Consider the following 25,321-nt stretch of genomic DNA (forward strand, 5'->3'; position numbering starts at 1 on the left):
CATTTTCACTCATCTAAGCTAAAGAAAAAGTGATGTTAAACACACGGTGTCGCTGTTGCTATATTGATGGACGATCGATCATGGCGTTTTCACAGTTGGGGAAAGTCGGTCGGCATGCACTAAATTCCAGGGGTTTCATTACCACGACGTAAAATGGGCGTGGCTTGGTCGGCGTTTGGGAAACGCCCCCTTAAAGAAAAAAAAAACAATACTGAGAGGTCACCGATCATGCGCAGTACATGTTCTTTTTTAGCGCGGTCATTTCAAACCGGATGATTATGGATAAAGAACCTACCGCGGTGGATAACGAAGGAAAAAAACAATCATACAGGTTATTTTTTTTTTTGTTTTTATAATGTTATATTTTAAAGATTTCATTAGCAAAAACAGATGACCTCGTTTTACTCCGTTTTACTGTCTCTGATTTGTACTTCCATGGTAACGTAAACCAAGTAATAATGGTTGTGGTAAGATTAACCGTGTTTTTGTAGTTTAAAATATGGTATTCAGTCATGTTTAAACAAATAAATACCACATTTTTCTGTAATAAACCGTGGATAATTTTTCTTTCTCGATCTTAGTTAATTAACATAACTCATATTTATTTTCTATTTTTATTTAAAGTCATCATACACAAAACAACTGAGATCAGGACAGGTATCTGATGTTAACTAATATAAAAGTGATCATACATGAAACACCTGAGATCAGGACAGGTATCTGATGTTACTGTATATAAAAGTGATCATACATGAAACCCCTGGGATCAGGACAGGTATCTGATGTTACTGTATATAAAAGTGATCATACATGAAACCCCTGGGATCAGGACAGGTATCTGATGTTAACTAATATAAAAGTGATCATACGTGAAACCCCTGGGATCAGGACAGGTATCTGATGTTACTGTATATAAAAGTGATCATACATGAAACCCCTGGGATCAGGACAGGTATCTGATGTTACTGTATGTAATATAAAAGTGATCATACATGAAACCCCTGGGATCAGGACAGGTATCTGATGTTAATATATGTAAAAGTGATCATACATGAAACCCCTGGGATCAGGACAGGTATCTGATGTTAACTAATATAAAAGTGATCATACATGTAACCCCTGGGATCAGGACAGGTATCTGATGTTACTGTATGTAATATAAAAGTGATCATACATGAAACCCCTGGAATCAGGACAGGTATCTGATGTTACTGTATATAAAAGTGATCATACATGAAACACCTGGAATCAGGACACGTATCTGATGTTAATATATATAAAAGTGATCATACATGTAACCCCTGGAATCAGGACAGGTATCTGATGTTAATATATATAAAAGTGATCATACATGAAACACCTGAGATCAGGACAGGTATCTGATGTTAATATATTTAAAAGTGATCATACATGTAACCCCTGGGATCAGGACAGGTATCTGATGTTACTGTATGTAATATAAAAGTGATCATACATGAAACCCCTGAGATCAGGACAGGTATCTGATGTTACTGTATATAAAAGTGATCATACATGAGACCCCTGAGATCAGGACAGGTATCTGATGTTACTGTATATAAAAGTGATCATACATGAGACCCCTGAGATCAGGACAGGTATCTGATGTTACTGTATATAATATAAAAGTGATCATACATGAAACCCCTGAGATCAGGACAGGTATCTGATGTTACTGTATATAAAAGTGATCATACATGAGACCCCTGAGATCAGGACAGGTATCTGATGTTACTGTATATAATATAAAAGTGATCATACATGAAACCCCTGAGATCAGGACAGGTATCTGATGTTACTGTATATAAAAGTGATCATACATGAAACACCTGAGATCAGGACAGGTATCTGATGTTACTGTATATAAAAGTGATCATACATGAGACCCCTGAGATCAGGACAGGTATCTGATGTTAATGTATATAATATAAAAGTGATCATACATAAAACATCTGGGATCAGGACAGGTATCTGATGTTACTGCATATAAAAGTGATCATACATGAAACCCCTGGGATCAAGACAGGTATCTGATGTTAACTAATATAAAAGTGATCATACGTGAAACCCCTGGGATCAGGACAGGTATCTGATGTTACTGTATATAAAAGTGATCATACATGAAACACCTGAGATCAGGACAGGTATCTGATGTTACTGTATATAAAAGTGATCATACATGAGACCCCTGAGATCAGGACAGGTATCTGATGTTAATGTATATAATATAAAAGTGATCATACATAAAACATCTGGGATCAAGACAGGTATCTGATGTTAACTAATATAAAAGTGATCATACGTGAAACCCCTGGGATCAGGACAGGTATCTGATGTTACTGTATATAAAAGTGATCATACATGAAACACCTGAGATCAGGACAGGTATCTGATGTTAACTAATATAAAAGTGATCATACATGTAACCCCTGGGATCAGGACAGGTATCTGATGTTACTGTTTATGATATATAAAGTATTTGACACAAAAGCCCTGGGATCGGGACAGGTATCTTAAGTTATAACAGTATTAATGTAATCTGAGAGGTATCTTAAGTTAATTTGTTTAATATAACATACACTGATTCACATGAAACACCTGCGATCAGGACAGCTATTTTAAAGTACTGCATATAAAAGGTATTGGACACGAAACCCCTGCTAATACGTACAGGTATTTGAATCAAACGGCTGTTTTCACAATCTGCGCATGATCCGTGACCTATGCAAATTCACAGATAGACCACGCCCACTCGATGACGTAATATCGGTTACGCTGTACTGAAACCCCTGGAAAAAAGTGCCTGCCAAAGTGGGTCAGTAAGGCAGGAGGCGGGGCACCGATCTGAAAGCTGATTGGTCGCGCCTCCCACCACTACAGTTAGTCTTGCAAACGGATTGGTCCTTGATTTAATTGAGTAATGGAGCACACAACTGCATACTTTTCCTTTTTAAAAATGTGACTGTGGCGTGAGCTATGAACAGTAATAACAGACATCCGGTCTCAATCTCTGTGGGAGCATTTGTATTACTGGAAAGCACGCCGTTTATTATCAGCCAGTGGTAAGCTATGAACAAAACAAGCTTTTTTTTTCTCTCGTAATTTTGCTGTGTCATGTCCAAAACTAATATAAGCTGGGTTGTTTTTCCTCGCTGAAACTCCATGTGTTTGGCAAATGAATGATCTTTAAGGATGAATCAAAGTCTTTATGCTGACATATACTAAAGTTACACAAAACAACATTTACCCAAAGTCTATGAGAATTAATCAAACATGTCAGCTGAATCTACTTAACCTGCCTTAAGAATAAATGATTTATTCATTTAGGTGAGTGTCTTATAAACAAAAAGTAATGTTATGAAGTTTTTACTATTCCTATGATCTAATGGCCTGTGTTAGCTTGCTGTTGAGATAATGGATAGATGCCCGAAACAAAAGATCCAGGACTCTTACGAATCCAACAGGAAGTGGGTGCATCATGGGTGTGTCAGCAATGTGAGAATGTAAGTTCATTTACTGCCAAGAGCAGCAAGCAGAAGAACTGAAGTACAGCAAAAACACTCCGGCCCAAACCCACATCAATGAAACTGCTGAATATTTTAGGAGCTGCGGATTTAGGACTTCTTTTTCTATAAGCTTTTAAGTATAAAAACAACACTCAAAACACACTTAATCGTCATTGTTTAATAAAAAAATGTATTAAATAAAAGTTCTATATGATAATCACAGTGTAGATAATTATCCACATATACATTTTTATATATTTTCCTTTTTCTAATTGTGTGTAGCCCCACTAGATATTTCAGCTAGATCTGTACATATAAAGGTATACAAAAGAGAAGAAAAAGGAATATTTTTAAGACAAACATAGTACAAAGACTTTGGCAAAAGAGTGCATAAATCTTTTACACAATAGTAAACAAAATGTTCCATTGCAGAGTGCGAAATATGTGCAGCAAAAAAGACAGGAGTCCAGTGCATAAATCGATTTTTTTTGCTCACGAGAGATTCAGCAGTCGTAAAATGAGTCCTTGCATATCATCTCTGAAAGTTCAGTCTCCATCAGAGTCAGTTTGAGGCTGGCAGCAACATGCTGACTGGCAGTGCTGTGCCAGTGGGCAAAGTCTTGGCTGCGGTGATCTTGTTGAGGTTCCGCACCTCTGTTTGCCAAGATGGGATCTTCTTGGTGGTCATGTGTCGACGTGCGTGCTTGGTGAGATGGTCGCTGCGCATAAATCGTCGTTCACACACCGGACAGACAAACTTCTTCTCGCCTGTGTGTGTTCGCCGATGCCGAGAGAGCTCATCAGAGCGTGCAAATTTCTTATCGCAGCCTTCCCAATTGCAGCTGAAAGGTTTCTCTCCTGGAAGACATATTAGAAGACATGTTAGATAACCGACTTTACCAAGACGTAAGAGCAATGATCTTATTTTGGAGAGCTACAGTTCTGCACACTTTTTAAATCCAACTCCAACTATCAGTTTGAGCTGAATTTTTCAGGACTGTAGCTTTCCAAAAGCAGAGTTGGTGACCCTTGCTTTAGAGGTTGAGGTCTATATTTACCTGTATGGGTTCTGAGATGTGCCTTCAGGTGAGAACTTTTAAAATAAGTTTTCCGACAGCCTGGGAAATTGCAGACATAGTTGCGCCTGCGGGAAAAGTCGACCTGTGTGGCGCTGCTCTGCCCTGAGGGCACGTAAACAGGAGCGGGAGCCAGAGGCAGGAGCTTGGTGTTGCCTAGGGTCATAACAGTCTGCTGGCACTGTTGAGTTGAAGATACTGGCGACTGGGGCATCACAAACATCACTGTCCCCTGAGGCACCGGAGAGCTCATCAGGAGCGGCTGTGGTAGGATAGACTTCACCCCAGGGCTGGGCTTCTGAATAAACGTGGCTGAAATGACTCCAGGTTGGGCCATGGGGAACATCTGGCATATGATTGGTGGGCTAGAGGTTGGAGGTGGCGACTGAGGAGTTGAGGATGTAATGAAAAGCTTTTCCTCCTTTGAAGGAGATCTGCTGCTTTGACATGCTGTTGTGGTGTCTATGAGGGGCTGGTGGCACAAGCTAGGTGATGAGGGAGCTTTCTCAGTCTTTTGTGGCTGGACAGCTTGTGGAATGTTCTGGTAAAGGAAGCTGTCGGCCGTATGGCGGATTACGCTGGTTGCCATGGCTCTGCAGGGTGGGGGTGTGGTCCTTTCTGTGGGATGTCCGGAGGAGGGCACCTGAGTGATGGAGGCCATGGTGGGGCATGCAGATCTCTGGGGGCTGGGGAGGCTGGGGCAGGGCCGGGTAAGTGGGGAGGGAGAAGCTGGCACTGATGTGATGTTGGAGGTCTCAGTAAAGCTGGGACTGTGAGGTGGGGTCATGCACTGCAGGTAAAGAGGACAATTATTGTTAGGATGTGCGTATAGTACTTGTACAATATTGTCTGTCTGTCTGTCTGTCTGTCTGTCTGTCTGTCTGTCTGTCTGTCTGTCTGTCTGTCTGTCTGTCTGTCTGTCTGTCTATCTATCTATCTATCTATCTATCTATCTATCTATCTATCTATCTATCTATCTATCTATCTATCTATCTATCTATCTATCTATCTATCTATCTATCTATCTATCTATCTATCTATCTATCTATCTATTTATCACAATGCCCCAGTAATAAATTGGCCAATAAGCTGATCATTTTGGAATGTTGCGATCTCTAAATTGTTATGATTTATACTAGATTAAATTCCTTTTTTTATTATATATTTTTCCACTTAAATAATAAAAAACATAAATAACTAAACAACAATGTTAAAGGCAATATTTAGCATATGCCGTACATTTAATGATATTTTTTCTAATTTACTTAAGAAATCCAATTTAATACTCGTACATGCCTAAAAATCAAGGTCTTTGGCAAATAACTAAATCAACCTGTGGAATTTCTCGGTCCCTGCTGGCTTCACAGCTGTTCAGTTTTGTCCGTTCATCTCTCAGCATCATTATGGCACAAAGTAAGCCATGCAATTACAGTGAAGAAGCCTGTGCTGAAGTTCAATTTGCAGATGTAGCTTATCTCAAGACTGCCACCTGTCCAGGGTGCCATAAAACCCTCCCAAAGTTTTCAGCAAACAAATCAGGTTCTGATAAGAGCTTTGAGTTACACCGTGTGGCGCCAAAGCAGTGTGAGGTTCGCCGGTGTGAATGTTGACAAATTAAACAGAGCTTGAAGTGAACATAATTTATCTTCTAGCAGACTTACCAGGGAAGAGAGCGAGACGAAATCCTTTGGGGTTTCTGGTGGTTCAGGGTGCAGGAGGGAATCACAGGAGTCTGACGCTGGCGTGAGAGGACGAGGTTTGAAGACGTTGGGTTTTGGAGACATCTGACTCCAGAAGCTCATGTAAACCAGGGCTTCAGCAGCCTCAAGATCATTGTATTCCAGAGCACTGCATGAAGAGTATTCACTGTTCTTCTTCACGTCTAAAAAATCTTCACAGACCTCCATCCGAGCTCCCTGAGAACCACAAAAAATAAAAAAAAATAATCAAGTAACGTTTTTTATTAAGGGTGAAAGGAAGTCTTCTGGTTGTTGTGAGACATACAGCTCAGCTGCTGGGTGGATCTGAATGAGTCTTTCTCTGTCTTTATCTATTCATGGATCCAGAAGCAGTATGACAGTGCAACAGAGGAGCCCTTTTTAATGCAGCCTGTCTGGAGGGACCCTCTCTCACTACGCTCAAGTCACCTCCCACTGCCAAATAAAGCCAAAACAATGACGTGCTCACAAGCTGGCCATGCGAAATGGCTGTGAGCAAAACTTGAAACCCCCTGATAGACACGGGAACTGCTCAAAACTGCCAGAGGCCAGAAAACTTTGACTGACAGTGACGCCCCTCCCATCCGCTGCTCTTCAGAAATAACACCATTAGCGAGCAGCATCCACTTTTTTTTTTACAGCAGGGTCAATAAGGTTCTGTACACGTGATTGACTTCTATACAGCAGTATGCTCTCATCTCAGTCCACCTCAGTGCTTCACATAATTTAATGCATTGATGTAACATAAAAGTGCAAATAATGTAAAATGTGACTTTTGTGCACCAAATATTATATATTATTTATATTTATGATCAGATTAGATGCAAAAACATCTAAGTGCCATCTGAAATTTACTTCTAATTTTACCAATTTCCTTAGGTTCCTTTGTCTTGATTCAGTAACTTCTCTTTTATGGCACAGGATAGATTTTTTCATCGCGCTTAACATAAAATAACTAAACATAAACATAAGAGGCTGAGAAAAATGCTCATTGTAGAAGAAAATTCCAGATGGCACTTGGAGTTTTTTTGCATCTGAACTTAATATAACTTACACGCGTATATGTTCATTCAAAACAAGAAAATAAGTGTTCCACAATAAATACTTGCTTTCATTTAAATTAAAGGTTAAATGAGACGATGCCGGTAAATCCTTAAAATCATTGTTTATGATTGTATAACACATAACAATATATTATACCAAAGGTAATATTATTATAAGTCAACTCTAATGAGTTAGAGCGAACAGCTTCATGTTTGCAGAAGTTTACAACAACTCGATACAATGTTGATAAAGATGAGTGGATTAGTGGTTTAACCGTCGACTTGCAGCTTGAACACACTTTAGTTTGTGCACTTTACAGTATGGTTTCATTACAGTAGAATGTGACTTTTGTGCACCAAATATTATATATTATTTATATTTATGATCAGTTTAGATGCAAAAACCTCTAAGTGCCATCTGAAATTTACTTCTAATTTTACCAATTTCCTTAGGTTCCTTTGTCTCGATTCAGTAATTTCTCTTTTATGGCACAGGATAGTTTTTTTCATCGCGTTTAACATTAAAATAACTAAACATAAACATGAGAGGCTGAGAAAAATGCTCATTGTAGAAGAAAATTCCAGATGGCACTTGGAGTTTTTTGCATCTGAACTTAATATAACTTACACGCGTATATGTTCATTCAAAACAAGAAAATAAGTGTTCCACAATAAATACTTGCTTTCATTTAAATTAAAGGTTAAATGAGGCGATGCCGGTAAATCCTTAAAAGCATTGTTTATGATTGTATAACACATAACAATATATTATACCAAAGGTAATATTATTATAAGTCAACTCTAATGAGTTAGAGCGAACAGCTTCATGTTTGCAGAAGTTTACAACAACTCGATACAATGTTAAATTTCATGATGCGGAGATAAATAACGTAGTTACAATGTAATATTTAAGTGAGAGTTGACGTCATGCGTCTCAGTACCAGTAAAACATAATAAACAATGCCCAGCCAGTGTCAGCTAACTGTAAGCAAGCCATTTCACAAATATTACAGTTTTACACTAATATAAATCTTACATACTTAAATATTCCGCGCTTACCTTGCATATTTCTTCCATGTTCGTAAACTGGCGTGTTGACATTGATCAGAACGTAAGAAAAAATTCTTAAATGAAAAGTAGAGCAGAACAAAGACACAGAGCTGCTCCGCCCGCTCGGTGACGCGACTCACGCCGGAATTCAGTGCGCCTTTACCAGCAGCTGAGTAAAACAAGCTCCAGAAAAAAATAGAAAACAAAATTCACAACAGTCTGGCGGGTGGCAACACGCCACCAATGAAAAACAAATGTGTGTGAGACCTTGACCAATGGTGTGAAGGCCGACGCGTGATCAGTGCGTGATTGGCGCACGATTGGTGGAGCGGGGGTGCGTGGCTGCCGGTGGGCGTGTGCTGGGAGTCAGCGGTGTCACTGTAAACTTGCTGAACTGAAGAGTCCGGATCTGGGCGAAAGGTCACAGCCTTTAGGAGCAGCAGTTAATAGTGAACAAGGTTTGTGCGTCTGGTCAGCTTAAACATGTAATGGCGATGCAACACAGCACGAGAAGCCAAAGTGGAGCAACACAAACGCGCATTTATTTTTAGAAGCTCACGTTTTTTGATCACTTCAGCGTTCAATGACATGACGTCAAACTAATTGTATTCATGTAACAGCGATTCATGTTGATAAAGATGAGTGGATTAGTGGTTTAACCGTCGACTTGCAGCTTGAACACACTTTAGTTTGTGCACTTTACAGTATGGTTTCATTTATTCACATAATTAGTTTTCTTTACCTGAACTAACAATAAAATAGCATAACAGCATGCATCAAAGTGTTTATCAGTGTTGAATGATTAATGATGATCAATATGATATGATCATCAATATTCTTTGCAATAAAATCACAAACATTTTGCCAATTGTCTTAGCAAAACAACGTACTTATCCACATTAAATTCAAAAAAAAAATGTCAGCTTGTAAATATTGCAGCTAATGACATATTTATTTTTTATTATATTTAAACATTGCAAATTCTGTTCTGTATTTTGACAATTCAAATTTGAATAAAATGTTTGCCCGGTTGTTTTCACACACTGCAAAAATGCTTTTTAGCTTAGATTCTAAATATCTAAAAATTCTTAAATCGAGAAGCAGTTTCTAGACAAGCAAAACATATATTCTCATTTTAAGAAATACCATGACAAAATTATTATTTTTTTTCTTAAAACAAGCAAAATAATTTGCCAATGGGGTAAGAAAAATAATCTAATGCCAGAAGGAAAAACAAGATTACTTTGCTTACCCCATTGGCAGATTATTTTGCTTGTTTTAAGGAAAAACTCACAAAATTTTGACATATTATTTCTTAAAACAAGACAGTATTTTTTACTTGTCTAGAAAATGTCTCTTGAATTAAGAATTTTTAAACTGGAATCAAGACAAAAAGTTTTTTCATGTAAGAAAAGCATTTTTTTGCAGTGTATTTGACCCATTGTTTAGAGTAAAAAGACAAAATAAGGGATTTATTATTATTATTATTTTACTTTTGATGCATTTAGTTGCTTTTAATTTGCCAATCTTTAGATATCTATATATATTTTTTTGTAATTTACAAACAGATATTATATACCATAATGCCTTTCAACATTTTGAGGTGAAACTTTAACTCCATATATGCTTAAAAATTGTGAATACATTCACACATAAGTAAAATCTAATAAATTCCAAACATAACATTGCATTCTTTTAAAATATTTAAACTATGTTAGTTTGATTTTAATATGGACATTTCTGTTGATTCCTTCTGCATTATAATATATAAACTTGCTGTAATGTGTGTAAATTACAATGCTTTAGCCCCTGATAAGATTGAATATTTGCAGGCTCTGCAATTAACATGCAATACATCTTAAACATGAAAGAACAACAGCTCTAATAATATTTAATTTTATATTTGTTTACAATTTAATATATCTTACCTTAATCTCTGTTCTGATTTGAATCCATATAATGGTCTTTAACCAGACAATAGTTCATATAGTTGTGATAGGAATGTCACCCTCTCTGTTTTTATAATGTGTCTAATATGCTCTTGTCTTGCCTGAATTCATAGTGTTTTCGTCACACCCTCTCTGAGAGGATGGGGTGTCTGGAACTCATACATTTGCTCTCAGAAGCAGTGACATTTAAGCAAGTCGATGTTAAACCAAATCATCCTGGAAAATGTCAGGATGTTCTGATCACAGTCGCTACAGGTGATAGATGATGCTGTAAAAGTGCTGTATAAGAGCGGCTGTTCTTCGAAAGGAAAATCTGTTCAGGGAATATCTCTTTCAGTCCATGCCACAAATACACTCTGATACTGAGAGACTGAGCTCCAATGCTGTCAGGCTTCCAAGCATTTTATCTCCACTTTAAGCTCTTTATCAGTCATTTCGGCTGCCAGGGAATCATTTAAAAACTTGCATTACGCACGAGTCTTTGCTTAAAATAGGTGATGCAGATGGAAAAAGATGTTATAATTATTTCTGCAGGCCTAAATTGCCTTTTGAGTTTGCCTGCTTGAATATAAATTAGTTATATTTTTGACAGTAATAATAAATGAGGAAATGTATTAGTAAAATAGTAAAAACAACGGTAACACTTTATTTTGATGGTCCATTTGAGTATTAGTAGACCGTCAGCTTAATATCTATTGATACTGCTCCTTCAACAGACATTTAACTGACTATAAGGCACTTTGCGAGTACTCATCAACTTACACTAACCCCAACCTAACTGTCTACTTATAATCTAATGAGAATTAGTTGGCATGTAGATGCAATGTAACTTAAATTGGACCATCAAAATAAAGTGTGACCAAAACAACATGCTCTCAAATGTTTGTAAGTGTAAAAAAACATGTTGAATAAATGGTTGTAATAATTCATAATATGTCATTAATATAAAAAGATAGGAAACTAAAATAATGTAAGCTCTGTAATAAAGTTAATATACCGTACGTTTTTTAAAAAACTCTTCATTTTCATTGAAAACGCTTTCATATACACACAGTACCGCCTAAATCCTAAGAAAGAGATGGATTATATATCAAAATTCTCTTGGAAGTACTCACAGTTTGTTATTGCTACAAATATTAGTACAATTTAGATAACTACAAAAAGGAATTCAAAACCCTACCTCCCACCCCACCCATCTAACATTGATCTAAATATTTATGCAAGGTTAATAACCTTAAGGTTACACATAAGGAAAAATAATGTAATATGTAAGAATTAGGGCCATTGATATTGTATGCTTGACATTGTATGTCTAAATAAAGTTTATATTATTACTGTTATTTCTGAAACATATGATTAAAAAAAACAACAGTGTCGGCGACAATAGCCTTATAGTTAAGTGCGCTGACAAAAGCACTGTGGTGCTCAAGGTAACCTGAGGTCGAGTTCTGGCTCAAGGAATTTTGGTAACCTTTCCTCTCTCTCTGGTCCCAATACAGTCATGTCTGTAATATCTACTGTCCTATCCCAATAAAAGGTGGACACCCCCTAAAAAAAAAAAAAAGCAATAATAATATTATGTGTAGGCCTGCTGTTAAAACGATATATTTTGTATATACTTTAAACTAATCCTCAATGCACAGGGCAGTAATGACAACACAATATAACTCTTCATAATTCTGAAGAATTTTGTTAGACACGCATTCCTTCCTGTGTTATATTCAACATTATAGGCTAGAGTAGTTATATTCTTACTGTCATTTTTTTTCTGGAGTGAAAGGATGCCAATAATCATCCTAAACGCATCTGTTCATGCAGGGTTAAATATTGATTCCTGCATGTGTCTTAATACATTAAAGCCTCAAAATGCAATTCAAAATACTTCTCTGTGGGTCACATACGTTAAGTATATTTATAATTTAGTCTATATGTAATCCAGAACACAACTCAGGCGTAAATTAGGCTACTCTATTGGCTTAGAGATATCTTACTTACTCCTTCTAGATAAAAAAAAAAAACCCTCTACACCACTTCAGTTAAAAAGATTGTTAACATGAATATTTTGCAAGTGTTTATTTCAGAGTACATCGTGTGTGTGTGTGTGTGTGTGTGTGTGTGTGTGTGTGTGTGTGTGTGTGTGTGTGTGTGTGTGAGTTAGAGAGAGAGAGAGAGAGAGAGAAAGAGGAGAGCAAGTAGTGATGAGCTGCAGTGTGTCAGAGCAGAGGTCATGAATATTCATGACCAATCCAAATATGGTCAATATTGAGCTTCTCATTCTAGGTGATTTTATTGTCGAAGGGTAATTAAACAGGCTTATAAAACTTTTTCTGTATAATTTTTGAACTTTCTAAAGCCACATACCTACCACTGCCCCTATGAAGAAATAGTTCCTGCAAAATTGACCTCTTAGCAATAAATGTAGTTTTCAACCCTGCTGCAAATGCAGTCAGAACCGCAAGTGATGCCACATGACTGTTTGTCTGCTGATTGGCACTTGGTAAAGCAGCATGCTCTGTGGCAGCAGAAGAGCGTCAGCATCGCATAAGCTCAGCAGTGAACGGCCTGTGTTCTGCCAACGGCACTGGGAAGTGTAGGAGTCACGTTAGGAGCGGGAGGCATGTTTGTGATATAAGTGGGCCAGACTGAGAGAGAGAGAAAGGAAGGAAACTGGAGGAAAGGTTATTCTATTCACATCACCCCATTCCCAGCCCGTCCCAGTCCTCCCAGCACCCAACTCCAGTTCTCACATAACAGCTCCGACCCAAAGAAGAGCACAGGTCACGTATTTATAGACGTGTTAAATATACTACTGTGCTTGTGCTGTTGTTGTATTATGCTCACAATATGCTCTCCTATTTGAGGGACTTTGAAATTACAGCATGATGTCATCTGTTTACTACAATTTTCTGCTCAATTTTCATATTTTTGTGATTTATATCTAAATACAGTTAGATCAAAAACTTAGATAATCATCGGTTTTTATTAAATGGTGTGTGTGTGTGTGTGTGTGTGTGTGTGCGTGTACGTGTGCATTTGTGTGTTTTGGCAGCACATACAGGCCATTCAGATGTACGCAGATCTCAACAACAGGCTGATCAACAGAAACTCCTCACTTGCTTCACTAGAGGTGGGTGTGTATCTGGGTGAAAGGGCAAAGCTCGGGACAAAATGTCAGTTTTGTTTTAAAACAGATCCTGTTTTGTGGTATGTGAGGTGCTAAGTGTTACATTTGACAAGATCATCTGGTCTGCTGTGCGTAGTGACTTTTTTTTGTGACTTAATGTCATGTTGGAACGTTACATTTCTAATCCCTGTGAAATCAAAAATGAAGTTGGCTTCTAGCATGATTGTGTTAAGATCATTACACACGGATTTCGAAAATATTTAATCAGAATTTTTTATCAAGTTTAAAAATGAATACAGATACGACCTCAAGTGTCAAGCACAGAAAATAAAGTCTGATTGGGTTTGAATTTTTCTGGTTTTCACATTCACAGAAAGAGATTTTAAAGTCTGTGTTGAATCAAAATTTACAGTGTTTGTTTTGCTAGCGCACATTGTTATTGTTTAGGTGAACAATTAATCCATGCATGTTAATCCACTGAAAAAATAAGAATCTTCAATCAAAATCTGATCATTTCCTTTAAGATTTGGAGTGGGATTCTTCTCTGTTGAGGTCAGTTTGACCATTTCAGCCACAATATTCTTAACCACACCCCTTTTGCTGTTAGTTTTCTTTGAGGAAATAAAGCACAAAAAGAAAGCTCCGCCCACTAATTAATAATCTGTTTCTGTTTTAGAAATACATCAACTTACTGAAGTAAAAGTCTCAGCAACTTCTATGTCACTCTGACTTTAATGGTGTTTTGAAATTCAGTGCCACCGTACAAAGCCAAAACCTAGAATGATGTCACTCAGAGCACAGCATGCTATGACAAACAAAGTGCGTAATTTAAATACACAATGTGGTGGGTGGTTGAGAACCACTTTACTTCTATAGTTTACTGTATACAGGTTTCAAAGCCTGGCATTCAACTTTCCCATGCCACTGTTTGGTCTGTGTGTGTGTGACCTTTGACACACTGCTAGTCTCTGTCTTTAATCATTAAATCATTGACACATATGATTTACCCAAAAACTAAAATAATTCAGGAACAAAACTGTTGCTTTTAGATATGCGAGTTGTCAAACACCCAGCATTAACTTATTGTTTGTTGAACTGTTGTATAAAATCAATATTTGATTAGCATTTTTCACACACATGCTAAACTTGGGGAAGAAGATTTTACTTAATATTATATCTTTAAAAAAACATTTGTTTGGCTTTTATAGGGTCTTTCTAACTAAATTTTAATAGGCTTCAATGTATTTTGGTTTCTCAAGACATGCTTTTGCTAATCTTTGGGAAAATAGATGACAATTTGTTTTTTTTTAATGCCAGTTTTTTTCCATTGATACAACAACAATTATGATTATGACAGAGTCGCACACCATTATTTACAATTAGAATACAACTGATTTCCTGAAGTCCTGACAAACTAGACAAACCTGACAGATTAAGTCATTCGTAGAATATACTGATCCTCTCATTCATGGTTCATCGCTGTACTTTCCAGTATTCTCCATTGCTCTATTGATTCATACCTTCAGAAAACCCAGACTTGTTCCTTGATTTTGTGGTGATGGTGTTTAAAAAAAAATAACAACATCATTTTAATGTATTATCCACCAGTGTACTTAGTACTAGTAAGTTTATGATTTGTTTCGTGAGATCAAGTCATAATTTAGTCATAAAGTTTTGCTCTGTTGTTGTGCATAGAAGTTATACCCATTTTGCTGTCATAAACAGTCAGTAAGTCACTGTCAGACTTGGGTCAAAACAAATTTGGGTCAAAACAGATGAAGAAAACCATTTAAAACCAGTAAACTTTTAAATGTAAAACCAGTCTTCTTTTAAATGTACCTATAATCAGTTCCTATTTTATTTGTGTCAAATTAAGAAGAATACCTGTATATGCCATAGCATGTCATAAATGTTCCCAGACTTCCATAACTCATCAACATTTTAGAATAGTTCATAAGGAAATTAAATAAGTGGTGTTCTGTAACACTTTTATGTAAATGCGACAAAGGTTACATCCCCAGAACATCTTTAATTGTGTTCGATCACAAAGCAAACGAAGTTCAATTATATTAACCAGATTGGGTTTCGATTCTGGATTTATACGTGTTGCCTAACAGTTTGTTTTCAGTGCTTTGAATGAGCATGCACAAATCATTTATGCTACACTCTCAGAAATAAAGGTACGTGAGCTGTCACTGAGGTGCTATCTTTTCAATAGGTACAAATTTGTACCTAAAAGGTCCATATTAATTCCTCAAGGGTCCATATTAGTACCTACAAAGTACAAAAGTCTTCCTCTTAAAATCTGTAGGTACTAATATATACTTTTGAGGTACCAAAATGGACCCTTCAAGTACAAATGGGTTCCTTTTGAAAAGGTACCACTCCAGTAACAGCTTGTATACCTTTATTTCTGAGAGTGTAGTGTACATTTACTATTTAGCATACTTACAGTAGCATTGAGTGACCTGTGAATGAGGACAATAGAAACAGATCATTCAACAAAAGAGTAATAGTAGTCTGCTAGGGTCAAGACTTATGCACATGCAAATAACAAAGGCGATAAGTAGAAAAAAACATTGAATAATAAATGTTGCGTAAACAAGCTCCACCCCTATTGAAAAAAGACAATCAAAACCATAAACAACAGGTGGAGAGGAAGGACACCTGCAGGAAAAATATGTTTTATTTACTCATCTTTGTGACAGTTGATAATGTTGTATATTAGGAAATAGGTTTCTTGGTTAATACCACAAACAAAAAGAATGTGAGTTGGATATTTTACTTGCATGAATCTTTATATGTTTATTCAATTCAAGGTTATTTGTATAGCACTCTTCACAATAGTTATTGTTTCAGATCATCTTCATAAACAGTGCACGTTATTGCATTACAATCAAAAGCAGAAAAGTTAAGGTTATTAGTAGGACTAGACTAAATCTGGGGACATTTTTTGCTATTTTGCGGATAATTATGTAAAAAATCTGTGGATTTATGTGGAATGATTTTGGGAATATCATGGAATATATGGAATAAAAAATAAGACGTTTTTAACTTGTATTTGATGTTTACAATGCAAATCCATCTAAATCCACTTATTTGGTAAACAAAGCAAGTCTATCATACAATATATCCACTAAAGGACATAACATTTTACTTTAGAAACTGTATTCTAAATGAATCATATGAATATTATAATATTTCTATCAATAAATCACAATAATATTAGACAAATAATTTAAAAACTGGATAAATATAAATTTACACACATTTACACAAGTAAATGCATAGAATCGATGGTGATGGGCTAAAAAACTGTGTAAATCTGTGGATTTATGCACGTGCAGATTCCGTGTGGGCCTAGTTGTTAGTTACTAACTTTAACTAATTACTAATAACTTTATCAGTTAAAGTTATTATTATATAAGCATAGTTAACCTGCAGTTATATAGGTTATGTCTAATTATGTCTAATGTTCAATGAGATGTATTTGCAAAATAAGTGTACTAAGTTTAATACAAGCTGTACATTTATGTTACATTTATGTCTAAATGTAAATAAATATGCTACAATTAAACCTACAAGGGATCAACATGATTTTATACTATTTTAATGAAATGGAAAAATACGTAATTGACGTTAAGGCATGCAACAGTGTGATTGTGGGACAAAAACCCGTTGAACCTTCTAAAGTCATCAGACATCTTTAGTGAGGCTCCAAATCACAGACCGTGTATATGTTCAGTCCGAAGGGCACTTTAAACACCATGGGTAATAAGTGCACATAGACATATACAGAACACTGAGTACTGGTAAAAGCTGAAAGATGGGTTAAGCTCTTTGATTCACTTCATTTGACACAAATATTGAGTACGGGATACAACAGTTGCATCATATTCTCAATATTTGCACTAAATTAAGCGAATTATGACATTGATAAATGTTCTTATACATGGACAATATCCCAGAATAGAGAATATCCCAGTAGGGTTTAGGTCATTTTGGGTAAAGTTTGATATTGAATAATAATCTATACAGTTTAACAATGTTTGAAACTGTATTTGTGAAAGATTTTCAACATCAAAAGTCACCAAAGCAGAAATAAATGTCCCATAATTCAACTTGAACATGTGAATAATTGCACCACGAATTACAAAATACAGAAATGTGTAAATTAACATATGTATTTTTAATATCTAATTTAATAACAAATATTTTTTTCCTCAAAAGTAGCTATATAAAATAATTCAGTGTTTCTCAACCACATTCCCAGAGGACCACCAACACTGGATGTTTTGGATGTCTCCTTTGTCTGTGACACTCATAACAGGTCTTTCAGTCTCTGCTAATGAGCTGATGATCTGAATCAGCTGTGTTTAGTTAAGGAGACATGGAAAATGTGCAGAGCTGGTGGTCCTCCATTACGTGTTTGAGAAACACCGAAATGCGCATTTTGCAAAAACAATAGGCAATATGCAGAATTTAGAAACACTTTTCATTAGTGAAATTCCTTTTAAAGGTTCAGGACACCCTGGAGAACTTTTTTTTTATATTAACAGATTTGTGTGTGTTGAGCATCAGTTAAGACAATGTTAGCACCTGTCAGCTTTATTTGTGGGGAAAACTGGATAATTTTGAGCTTTTGTAAGCTAATTTCAGCTTCCGGGTTTAAAATGATTTTTGGGGAGGGATCAAAATCGGCGACGTAGTGCAAAACTGCAAGTGCAATGATGACGCATCGGTTTCTCATTATTATTCATAGCGGAGTTTTCTTATCCTATGAAAAGAGCCGGCTGCTTAATTATTCATGAGAGCGTGCTTTCCGAATGCAGACCTGCCAGTTTCAAGCAAGCTGTGAGACACAGACCAACGGCACGTAGGCGTTCATGAAGGCTCGTATGTGTTTGTTTCCATAATCCACGGGGTTTGTTGCATGTTTTTCCCCACGACACTGTCAGGGCCGATCATACAGCAAAGCTGTGTGTGTGCTGCAAGCATTTTTGTCGGGAGAGCAGTGCGAGAATTGAAGAATGGCGGACGTTGACTTTTATCAGGAGTTCGTTCACATTCAGACACATCGCCGTGCTGCTGTGTTTGCCTAAATCCTCTATATTACCAGCAGGGCTAATGGTTAAAATAGACACGTCAGGAGACCTGCTGCACTGAGTCTGCATTCAAGATCTATAATTTAGACACGGGGATCGAGGGAGAATCCTCATTTATAGTGTTTACATGAACACACTTATCTTTATAATGATATAAATTGTGGTTATGTGTATATGAGATTACGAATAACAAATGTTGCAGGGCATTAAATTACTATTTATTTCTTTGCATTTTAACTTCGTGAACTATAAACTCATGCGTCTCCTCACGGTTTGTGTCTCAGTTTGTGAGCTAACTGTCAACAACAGTTATTCGCTCCCCTTCTCCCCTGCTGGCCACACCCACTCCTGCCTTATGCTCCCTGAGCTCCACGCCCATTAATCATGCATCTTTTGAAAAAATTCTGAAGTAGACTTGAACCGAAAGTGGGGGGTATCATGGCCCTTTAAGGGCACCTATCATGCACAATCACTGTTTGCAAGCTGTTTGAACAGACGTGTGTGTACAAAGTCATTAGAGTAGTATAAACACAACTTTAATTTATTTAGTTGAATTTTTTTATAAAACTGGCAAAAAAAGGGAAAAAATTAAGGTTACAGAGCAATTGCAATATACAGTATACACTAGTAGTGCAATTTTCTCCGCCAACCAATATTTATAGACAGGCACAAATTACTAGCATGCAGGGCCGGAGTGGGACTCATTTTCAGCTCTGGAGTTTCAAGCCAGACCGGCCCACCTCAGTTCACGACTGATTTTAATTCAGTTTCTAATGACACTATCGCGTCTTTTCCAAGAAAACAGCTGCTTGAAAAATTCAAATGTTCACCAGCCCTAACAGTATTATATGTTTAAACAATAAAAATGAAAAAAAAACAAATAATAATAATTTTTCAAGTGAGATTCGAACATGGGTCGGTGGCGTTGAAACGCAATGGCACTATTACAGTGGGAATCTGATCAAGTTATGTCAGATTTATTAATGTAGTAAATCATCTGATTTTCATTGAGCAGGTGTATTATTCATTAATATTAATTATTCGATTTCTATTATTCACTAAGGTGCCGCTGTTTGGGGTCGAATCATAATAGTTACATCATCATTAACGTTAGTTAACCTGCAGGCTGCATTTTGCTCACGGGGCTGCGAGAAAATAAATAAAAAGAGCAGCGCTGCTGCGGCAAAATAATGAATAAAAAGAGTGAAGCTATGGTGAAATAAATAAATAGATGAAAAAAAGTGTGACTGCTGAAAGTGCAAGCAGCTAGGGACACCGGCCCTCACGGTCAAAAAACAGACCAGCCCACCGGGAATTCTCCCGGTCCATCCCCATTAGCCAATCCGGGCCTGCTGGCATGTCTCAGTATTCACGCATTATCAGGTCAACAAGGCTGGATTTACAAGGATTGTGATTGAAAGATCTGTTCCAACTAGCTATGATCAAGCTGCACCTCAAGAAGAAGTAAATACACTTGTTTTTTATAGCATTATAGTCCTATTGTGGTATTTGTGACTTTTTGTCTCTGCTTTATCAGTGTCTGAGTTGCTGTCCGTCATTGTACTGTTTATCTGACATTGGGTATCTTTCTGAAGAAGAGATGATTGTGGTAGGATCGGGTGGAGAAAACTCATTTGCATTTAAAGGCACAGATGCAAAACAGCTAGCATTCCCCCTGACCTAAAAAGTGACAAGTTCAGCTGGGTATGGTTAATGATCTGTGTTTTCAGCTGAAACTACACAGATGCATTCTGGAGACACCAACAGCTTATTTTAGATCTTGTTAAAAGGGGCATATTAGAAACCCTTTAATTCATTAAAACTGTTTCATTGGTCTTTAAGAGTTTTTTTTGATGTCATTATTTTAGACCATATATAGTCAGGGCAGTTGAGACCTGGGCTCCTGTGAGTTTACAGTATGGGCTGATGGCCAAGTCGCCCACAGGACACCGATTCAGCTTGCAAGGCCTCTGAGCGGGAAATACCTTAACCGTCGCTGTTGACTATAAATAACTCTATCCTATGCCTTTTCAAGAATATAGGTCAGATTTGACATGCATGTTTACATAGCTGTACCTGTTCTATCTGTCAGTTTGAAAGGGATTAGTTAAGGTCTGCAGCAGTAGAATAGGCTGTTGTTGTGTCAGGAGTGGGCGAGAGAAGGGTGTGTTTGTACGGTCAAGTATTGAGGTAATTCAGTTAGAGTCTGCTGATCAGAGCCGCCGTGGCACAATCCTGCAGACCTAAATAGTCATGGCTGCATAAGGCCAGGATGGATTTATATTGGTTCTTCACAGTGCACTTAAAGGGCTCATTTACTCGAAATGAAAATTCTGTCATCATTTACTAAATATGTTAATATTTTTTATTACTTATTTCTGAATAGAATATTTTTTTTTAATACATACTTTTCTTATCCAAAAAATAATGAAAAAAAAATACTATTTTGCATCTCACGCATAAGGATCACATCTGGTCAGCCAGTTGCATATGGTCTAGTCAGAGGAGTTCGAAAATTGCAATGTATTCGCAGCTCAAATCGGAACCAAATTTTCCGCATACGGAGATGATCGAAACGCCACGCAGCTCCTGGACTACTTTAAACGTACAGACTTCCGGTCTGTCGCTTGCTGTGTGTAGTGGAAAAGAGTTCACACTGCAAGATTTTAGCCCTGATTTTTCAGTTTTGACAGCTTTAGTGAAATCGTCGAAAAAGCCAGAAATTGGAGGCAAATCAGTGCTCGTTCACACAAGTGATCAGACATTATCGCAGACTTGTGACCAATGCCTCTGGATTATTTGACATGCTAAATATCTAAACTTGTTTGAGATTAAAACTCCTACTGCAATGAGTAAACATATCAGCAGTGACCAACAGCCAATGAAAGAGCAGGATACAGAGCAGTGGAGAGTTATAGACCACAATATCAGAATAAATAAGCTTTACAATAGCATTAAAAATTGTCAAATTATTTATTGACCACCTGTTTTTTTTTTTTTTTTTGCATTTATATTCAGTCTCATGCATGATCTTACTACTTGTGCTCGTTTGTGAAAAAGAATTGTCAGCAATTGTTTAGTGTTGTTAGTTTAATGCAGTGCGTATTCTTTTGTCACAGGTCCATTATGCAGTATGAATGAACACAGCAGAAATTGAACTAAAACTAAACACGTTTTTTCCAATTATTAGGAAAATCATGCTGTGTGTACTCAGCCTAAGACGTCCAGTTTTTATTATTATTATTAATTTATTTTTATTTTGACAAAATGTCTATATTTAGACTAAATTCTGGATTAAACTTGCTAAAATAATTAAATAATGTCATATTGTTTAAAAACAATTGTTCAATAATGACATTAGTTACATTGCCACAGAACTGCCACATTGTGTAAATGGTTCAAAAAAGAGTAAATATCCAGTGAGTAGCACTTTTGTGGGCGCAAATGCCTTGTTGACGCTAGAGGTCAGAGGAGAATGGCCAGGCTGGTTCCAGCTGATAGAAAGGCAACAGTAACTCAAATGACTACTCGTTACAGCTGAGGTATGCTTAACGCATAATATGTTGAACCTTGAAGCAGATGGGCTACAGCAGCAGAAGAAGCATCATGTCATAAAGCGTGAATCATCTCAGACTGGTTTCTTAAACATGACAATGAGTTCACTGTACTCAAATGGCCTCCACAATCACCAGAACTCAATCCAATAGAGCACCTTTGGGATGTGGTGGAACAGGAGATTCGCATTATGGATGTCCAGCTGACAAATATGAAGCAACTGCGTAACTTTTATGCCATGAAGGATTAAGGCAGTTCTAAAGACAAACGGGGGTCCAACCCAGTACAAGTAAGGTGTATCTAATAAAGTGGCCGGTGATTGCGTATTTATGGGCTTCATACAGATAAGAAAATGCATGCACACCAGCTGAAATGAAAAAGACAGTGTTTTTAAAAGCTTTATAATCTAAAAATTTACATATGCAAATATATACATACAGTAGATAAACAGTTGGGGGAAAAGTATTCAACACGTCATGTTTGTTCCTGGGAATAATATTTCTTAAGTAGAATACACACACACAAATATAAAAAAACAAAAAATTCTGAAAAATTGTTATGAATAATAACAAATGGAATGACACAAGGAGAAAGTACAGAACTACTGAAATTTATTTAATACCTTAAATAAAAGTTTAAAGATGACTCATATGGAGAATGAAGTCACATTAATTGTTCAGGTGTAAATTTTTTTACTTTAACTGAGAGTTATAATCTCTGGTTTGGTGGGTCTCATCTATCAAACTTGATCTTTAATTTATATGTTCTATTGGATTTAAGTCAGGTGATTGGCTGGGTCATTCTACAGCTTGATTTTCTTTCTCTGAAATCATTTGAGAGTTTCTTTGGCTGAGTTTTGGTTCATCGTCTTGCTGAAACGTCCACCCTGGTTTCATCTCATCAACCTGCTAATGCAGATGTTGGACTGAAGCAGCTAATATTCATTTACTATGAGGAAGGCAGGAATAACTACTGAGAGATTGCAGCTGCTGTCTGGGCTTTCACTGATTTCTACACCACCCTTTTTTCATGTGTTCAATACTTTTTTCCAATGTCATTTCATTTTTACTACGCATAACTTAATTTGTAAGCTAATTAAATTAGTTGACTTTGCATATAAGGATTTCTTTGGTTGTTATCAACATCCAGTGAAAGTTTCAAGGCAACAGCATCTTTAGAAATATGTTTTCTGTTAAAAATGGTGACGTGTTGAATACTTATTTTTCTAACTCTATATAAATAAATATATACATATATATAGGTTTCCTATACATTATGTGAGGATGCACAAATCTAAAGCCTTCGTGTAAAAAGGTAACACTGCACTTGTCCGGTCAAAAACACATTGCAAATAAGATGTTAACCCAGTGTTTAGGATGATACAGACCTAATTTATTTGCTAACCCTGGCTACTTTACAAATGGAAATGTGAAGCAGGGTTTGTTTACCCACGGTTTAGAATAACACAGGGTTAACCGTTTCAACGTGTGCCTAACCCTTTTGTTTTTATGTCCATAAGTGAGGTGTTTTGAGCTGGAATGTCTGATTTTAAGTAAACAGTAACCATTTCCGGACGAGGGGGATGACAACCCCAGTTATTAGTCGATGAAACCCGAATCTCTGTCACCGCAGGGATTTTTTACAGGACGTTCAGCATTTTGCCCACTTAAGTATAAACAAGTGCTGTGAAAAGAAGTAGATTAAGACAAGAATGTTAGCAAACAACACAACGGGGGGTTTTGTGTGCGTGCAGACACATACACTGATGCACACAGGAAGAACAGTCTCCTTAATACTCCTGCTGACCTATATTTTATTAAGTGTGTCAAACTTCCCACAAGTCCAAAACAAAGTCATTACTTTTGCTCTTAAAGCTACACCATAGTTCATTACACATAATGTCAACTGTTACACAAAAGCAAACATATAAATGCAGTCTATATTGATTTATTCAGGTTGAAGAATCTTTCTGCTTATGTAAATACAATAAAAAAAGCTCTTATCCTTTTTAAATGTGTTTTTAAAGTCAAAGTGTCAGACAAACGCTGAATCCATGGCTTTATAAGGTGTTATATAATGAGATAACATGCCGAAGCGATGTGGCTATCTGAGAATTCTGCTGGAACTTTAGGTGAAGTCAACATTAAGAGGGTTGTGTAAGGACAGCAGTGCTTCATGGAAAATTGTAGCGTGTGGAGGAAGGACGGAGAGGTAAAACACAAAGCAGATGCTCATTTGTTGTGACTAAACTTCTCTGAGTTAAAACTAACCAGGTCTATGAAGTATATTATGTTTAAAGAAGTATTTGTGTGTATGCACGCTCTAAATGGATGGGTTCTTTTAGCCCAAAACTTGATTTTAACATGGACAAAGTCAAATGTTGGGGTTAAGGGTTTATTTAAAATACTTGAAAATGTAAATCAGTGGATGGATTTGTCCATGTTTGGCCCAAATTTAGTAAAAAAAAACTCAGCATTTTAGAGTTAAATGTAAACTTCTAAGGGTTAAAACCAGATCTTCTGTATATATCACAATAAAAATAGCTAAAATGTATATAAATTATATTTATGTGTGTATATATACACTTAAATTTGACTCAAATATGAACAAACTTAACATTTAAACTCCACTTGAAATCGAAATTTACAATGTTTATTTTGCTAGCGCACAATGTTAGTCCACACAATAATCCACTGAAAAATATACACTCACCTGCCACTTTATTAGGAACACCTTATTAGTACCAGGTTGGACCCCCTTTTGCCTTCAGAACTGCCTTAATCCTTCATGGCATAAATTCAAATGTAGGAAATATTCCTCAGACACTTTTGGTTTATATTGACATAGTAACATCAAGCAGTTGCTGCAGATTTGTCGGCTGCACATCCATGATGCTAATCTCCCGTTCCACCACATCCCAGAGGTGCTTTATTGGATTGAGGTCTGGTGAGTGTGGAGGCCATTTGAGTACAGTGAACTCATTGTCATGTTCAAGAAACCAGTTTGAGATGCTTTGCGCTTTGTGACATGGCACCTTATCCTGCTGAAAGTAACCATCAGGAGATGCTTACACTGTGGTCATAAAGTGATGGACATGGTGAGCAACAATACACAGGTAGGCTGTGGTGTTGACAGTATGCTCAATTGGTACTAATGGGCCCAAAGTGTGCCAACAAA

General features: G+C 36.7%; 2 protein-coding genes and 1 long non-coding RNA gene across 27 annotated transcripts in view; 2 read left to right on the plus strand and 1 right to left on the minus strand.

Moving 5' to 3' along the window:
- The first annotated feature begins 256 nt into the window (after positions 1-256).
- LOC147840000 (uncharacterized) lies at positions 257-2,685 on the plus strand. The gene is made up of 4 exons (XR_015945088.1): positions 257-716; positions 835-1,134; positions 1,199-1,921; positions 2,286-2,685. It is a non-coding gene; the product is annotated as an uncharacterized LOC147840000 (long non-coding RNA).
- A 93-nt stretch (positions 2,686-2,778) lies between these two features.
- Positions 2,779-25,321, plus strand: part of LOC147833119 (uncharacterized) — a 127,404-nt gene continuing 104,861 nt past the window's right edge. For 10 of the 23 annotated variants that reach the window (XR_015513497.1, XR_015513491.1, XR_015513489.1 and 7 more), the window contains exons 1-2: positions 2,956-3,080; positions 13,410-13,487. Coding sequence is in view for 1 of the 23 variants with exons in the window: in XM_087290744.1 (XP_087146870.1) it covers positions 13,428-13,487 (60 nt within the window). In the remaining 22 variants the exon portion in view is untranslated. Of the gene's footprint in view, positions 3,081-8,788; positions 8,870-13,409; positions 13,488-25,321 lie in introns of those variants that run through there. The other 13 variants (XR_015513498.1, XR_015513499.1, XR_015513502.1 and 10 more) reach the window with 3 other exon arrangements.
- On the minus strand, positions 3,688-10,739 carry klf11b (Kruppel like factor 11b). 3 transcript variants are annotated; one of them, XM_087289202.1, is made up of 5 exons: positions 7,709-8,632; positions 6,605-7,090; positions 6,262-6,516; positions 4,583-5,390; positions 3,688-4,382 (listed from the first exon to the last, which is right to left on the minus strand). In XM_087289202.1, exons 3-5 carry the CDS (start codon positions 6,505-6,507, stop codon positions 4,087-4,089), a joined length of 1,350 nt encoding a protein of 449 aa, XP_087145328.1. In that variant the 5' UTR covers positions 6,508-6,516; positions 6,605-7,090; positions 7,709-8,632; the 3' UTR covers positions 3,688-4,086.

The sequence above is a fragment of the Danio rerio genome, chromosome 17 (assembly GCF_052040795.2).
Source record: "Danio rerio strain M-AB ecotype USA chromosome 17, GRCz13ab, whole genome shotgun sequence".
NCBI classification, from domain to species: Eukaryota; Metazoa; Chordata; class Actinopteri; order Cypriniformes; family Danionidae; genus Danio; species Danio rerio.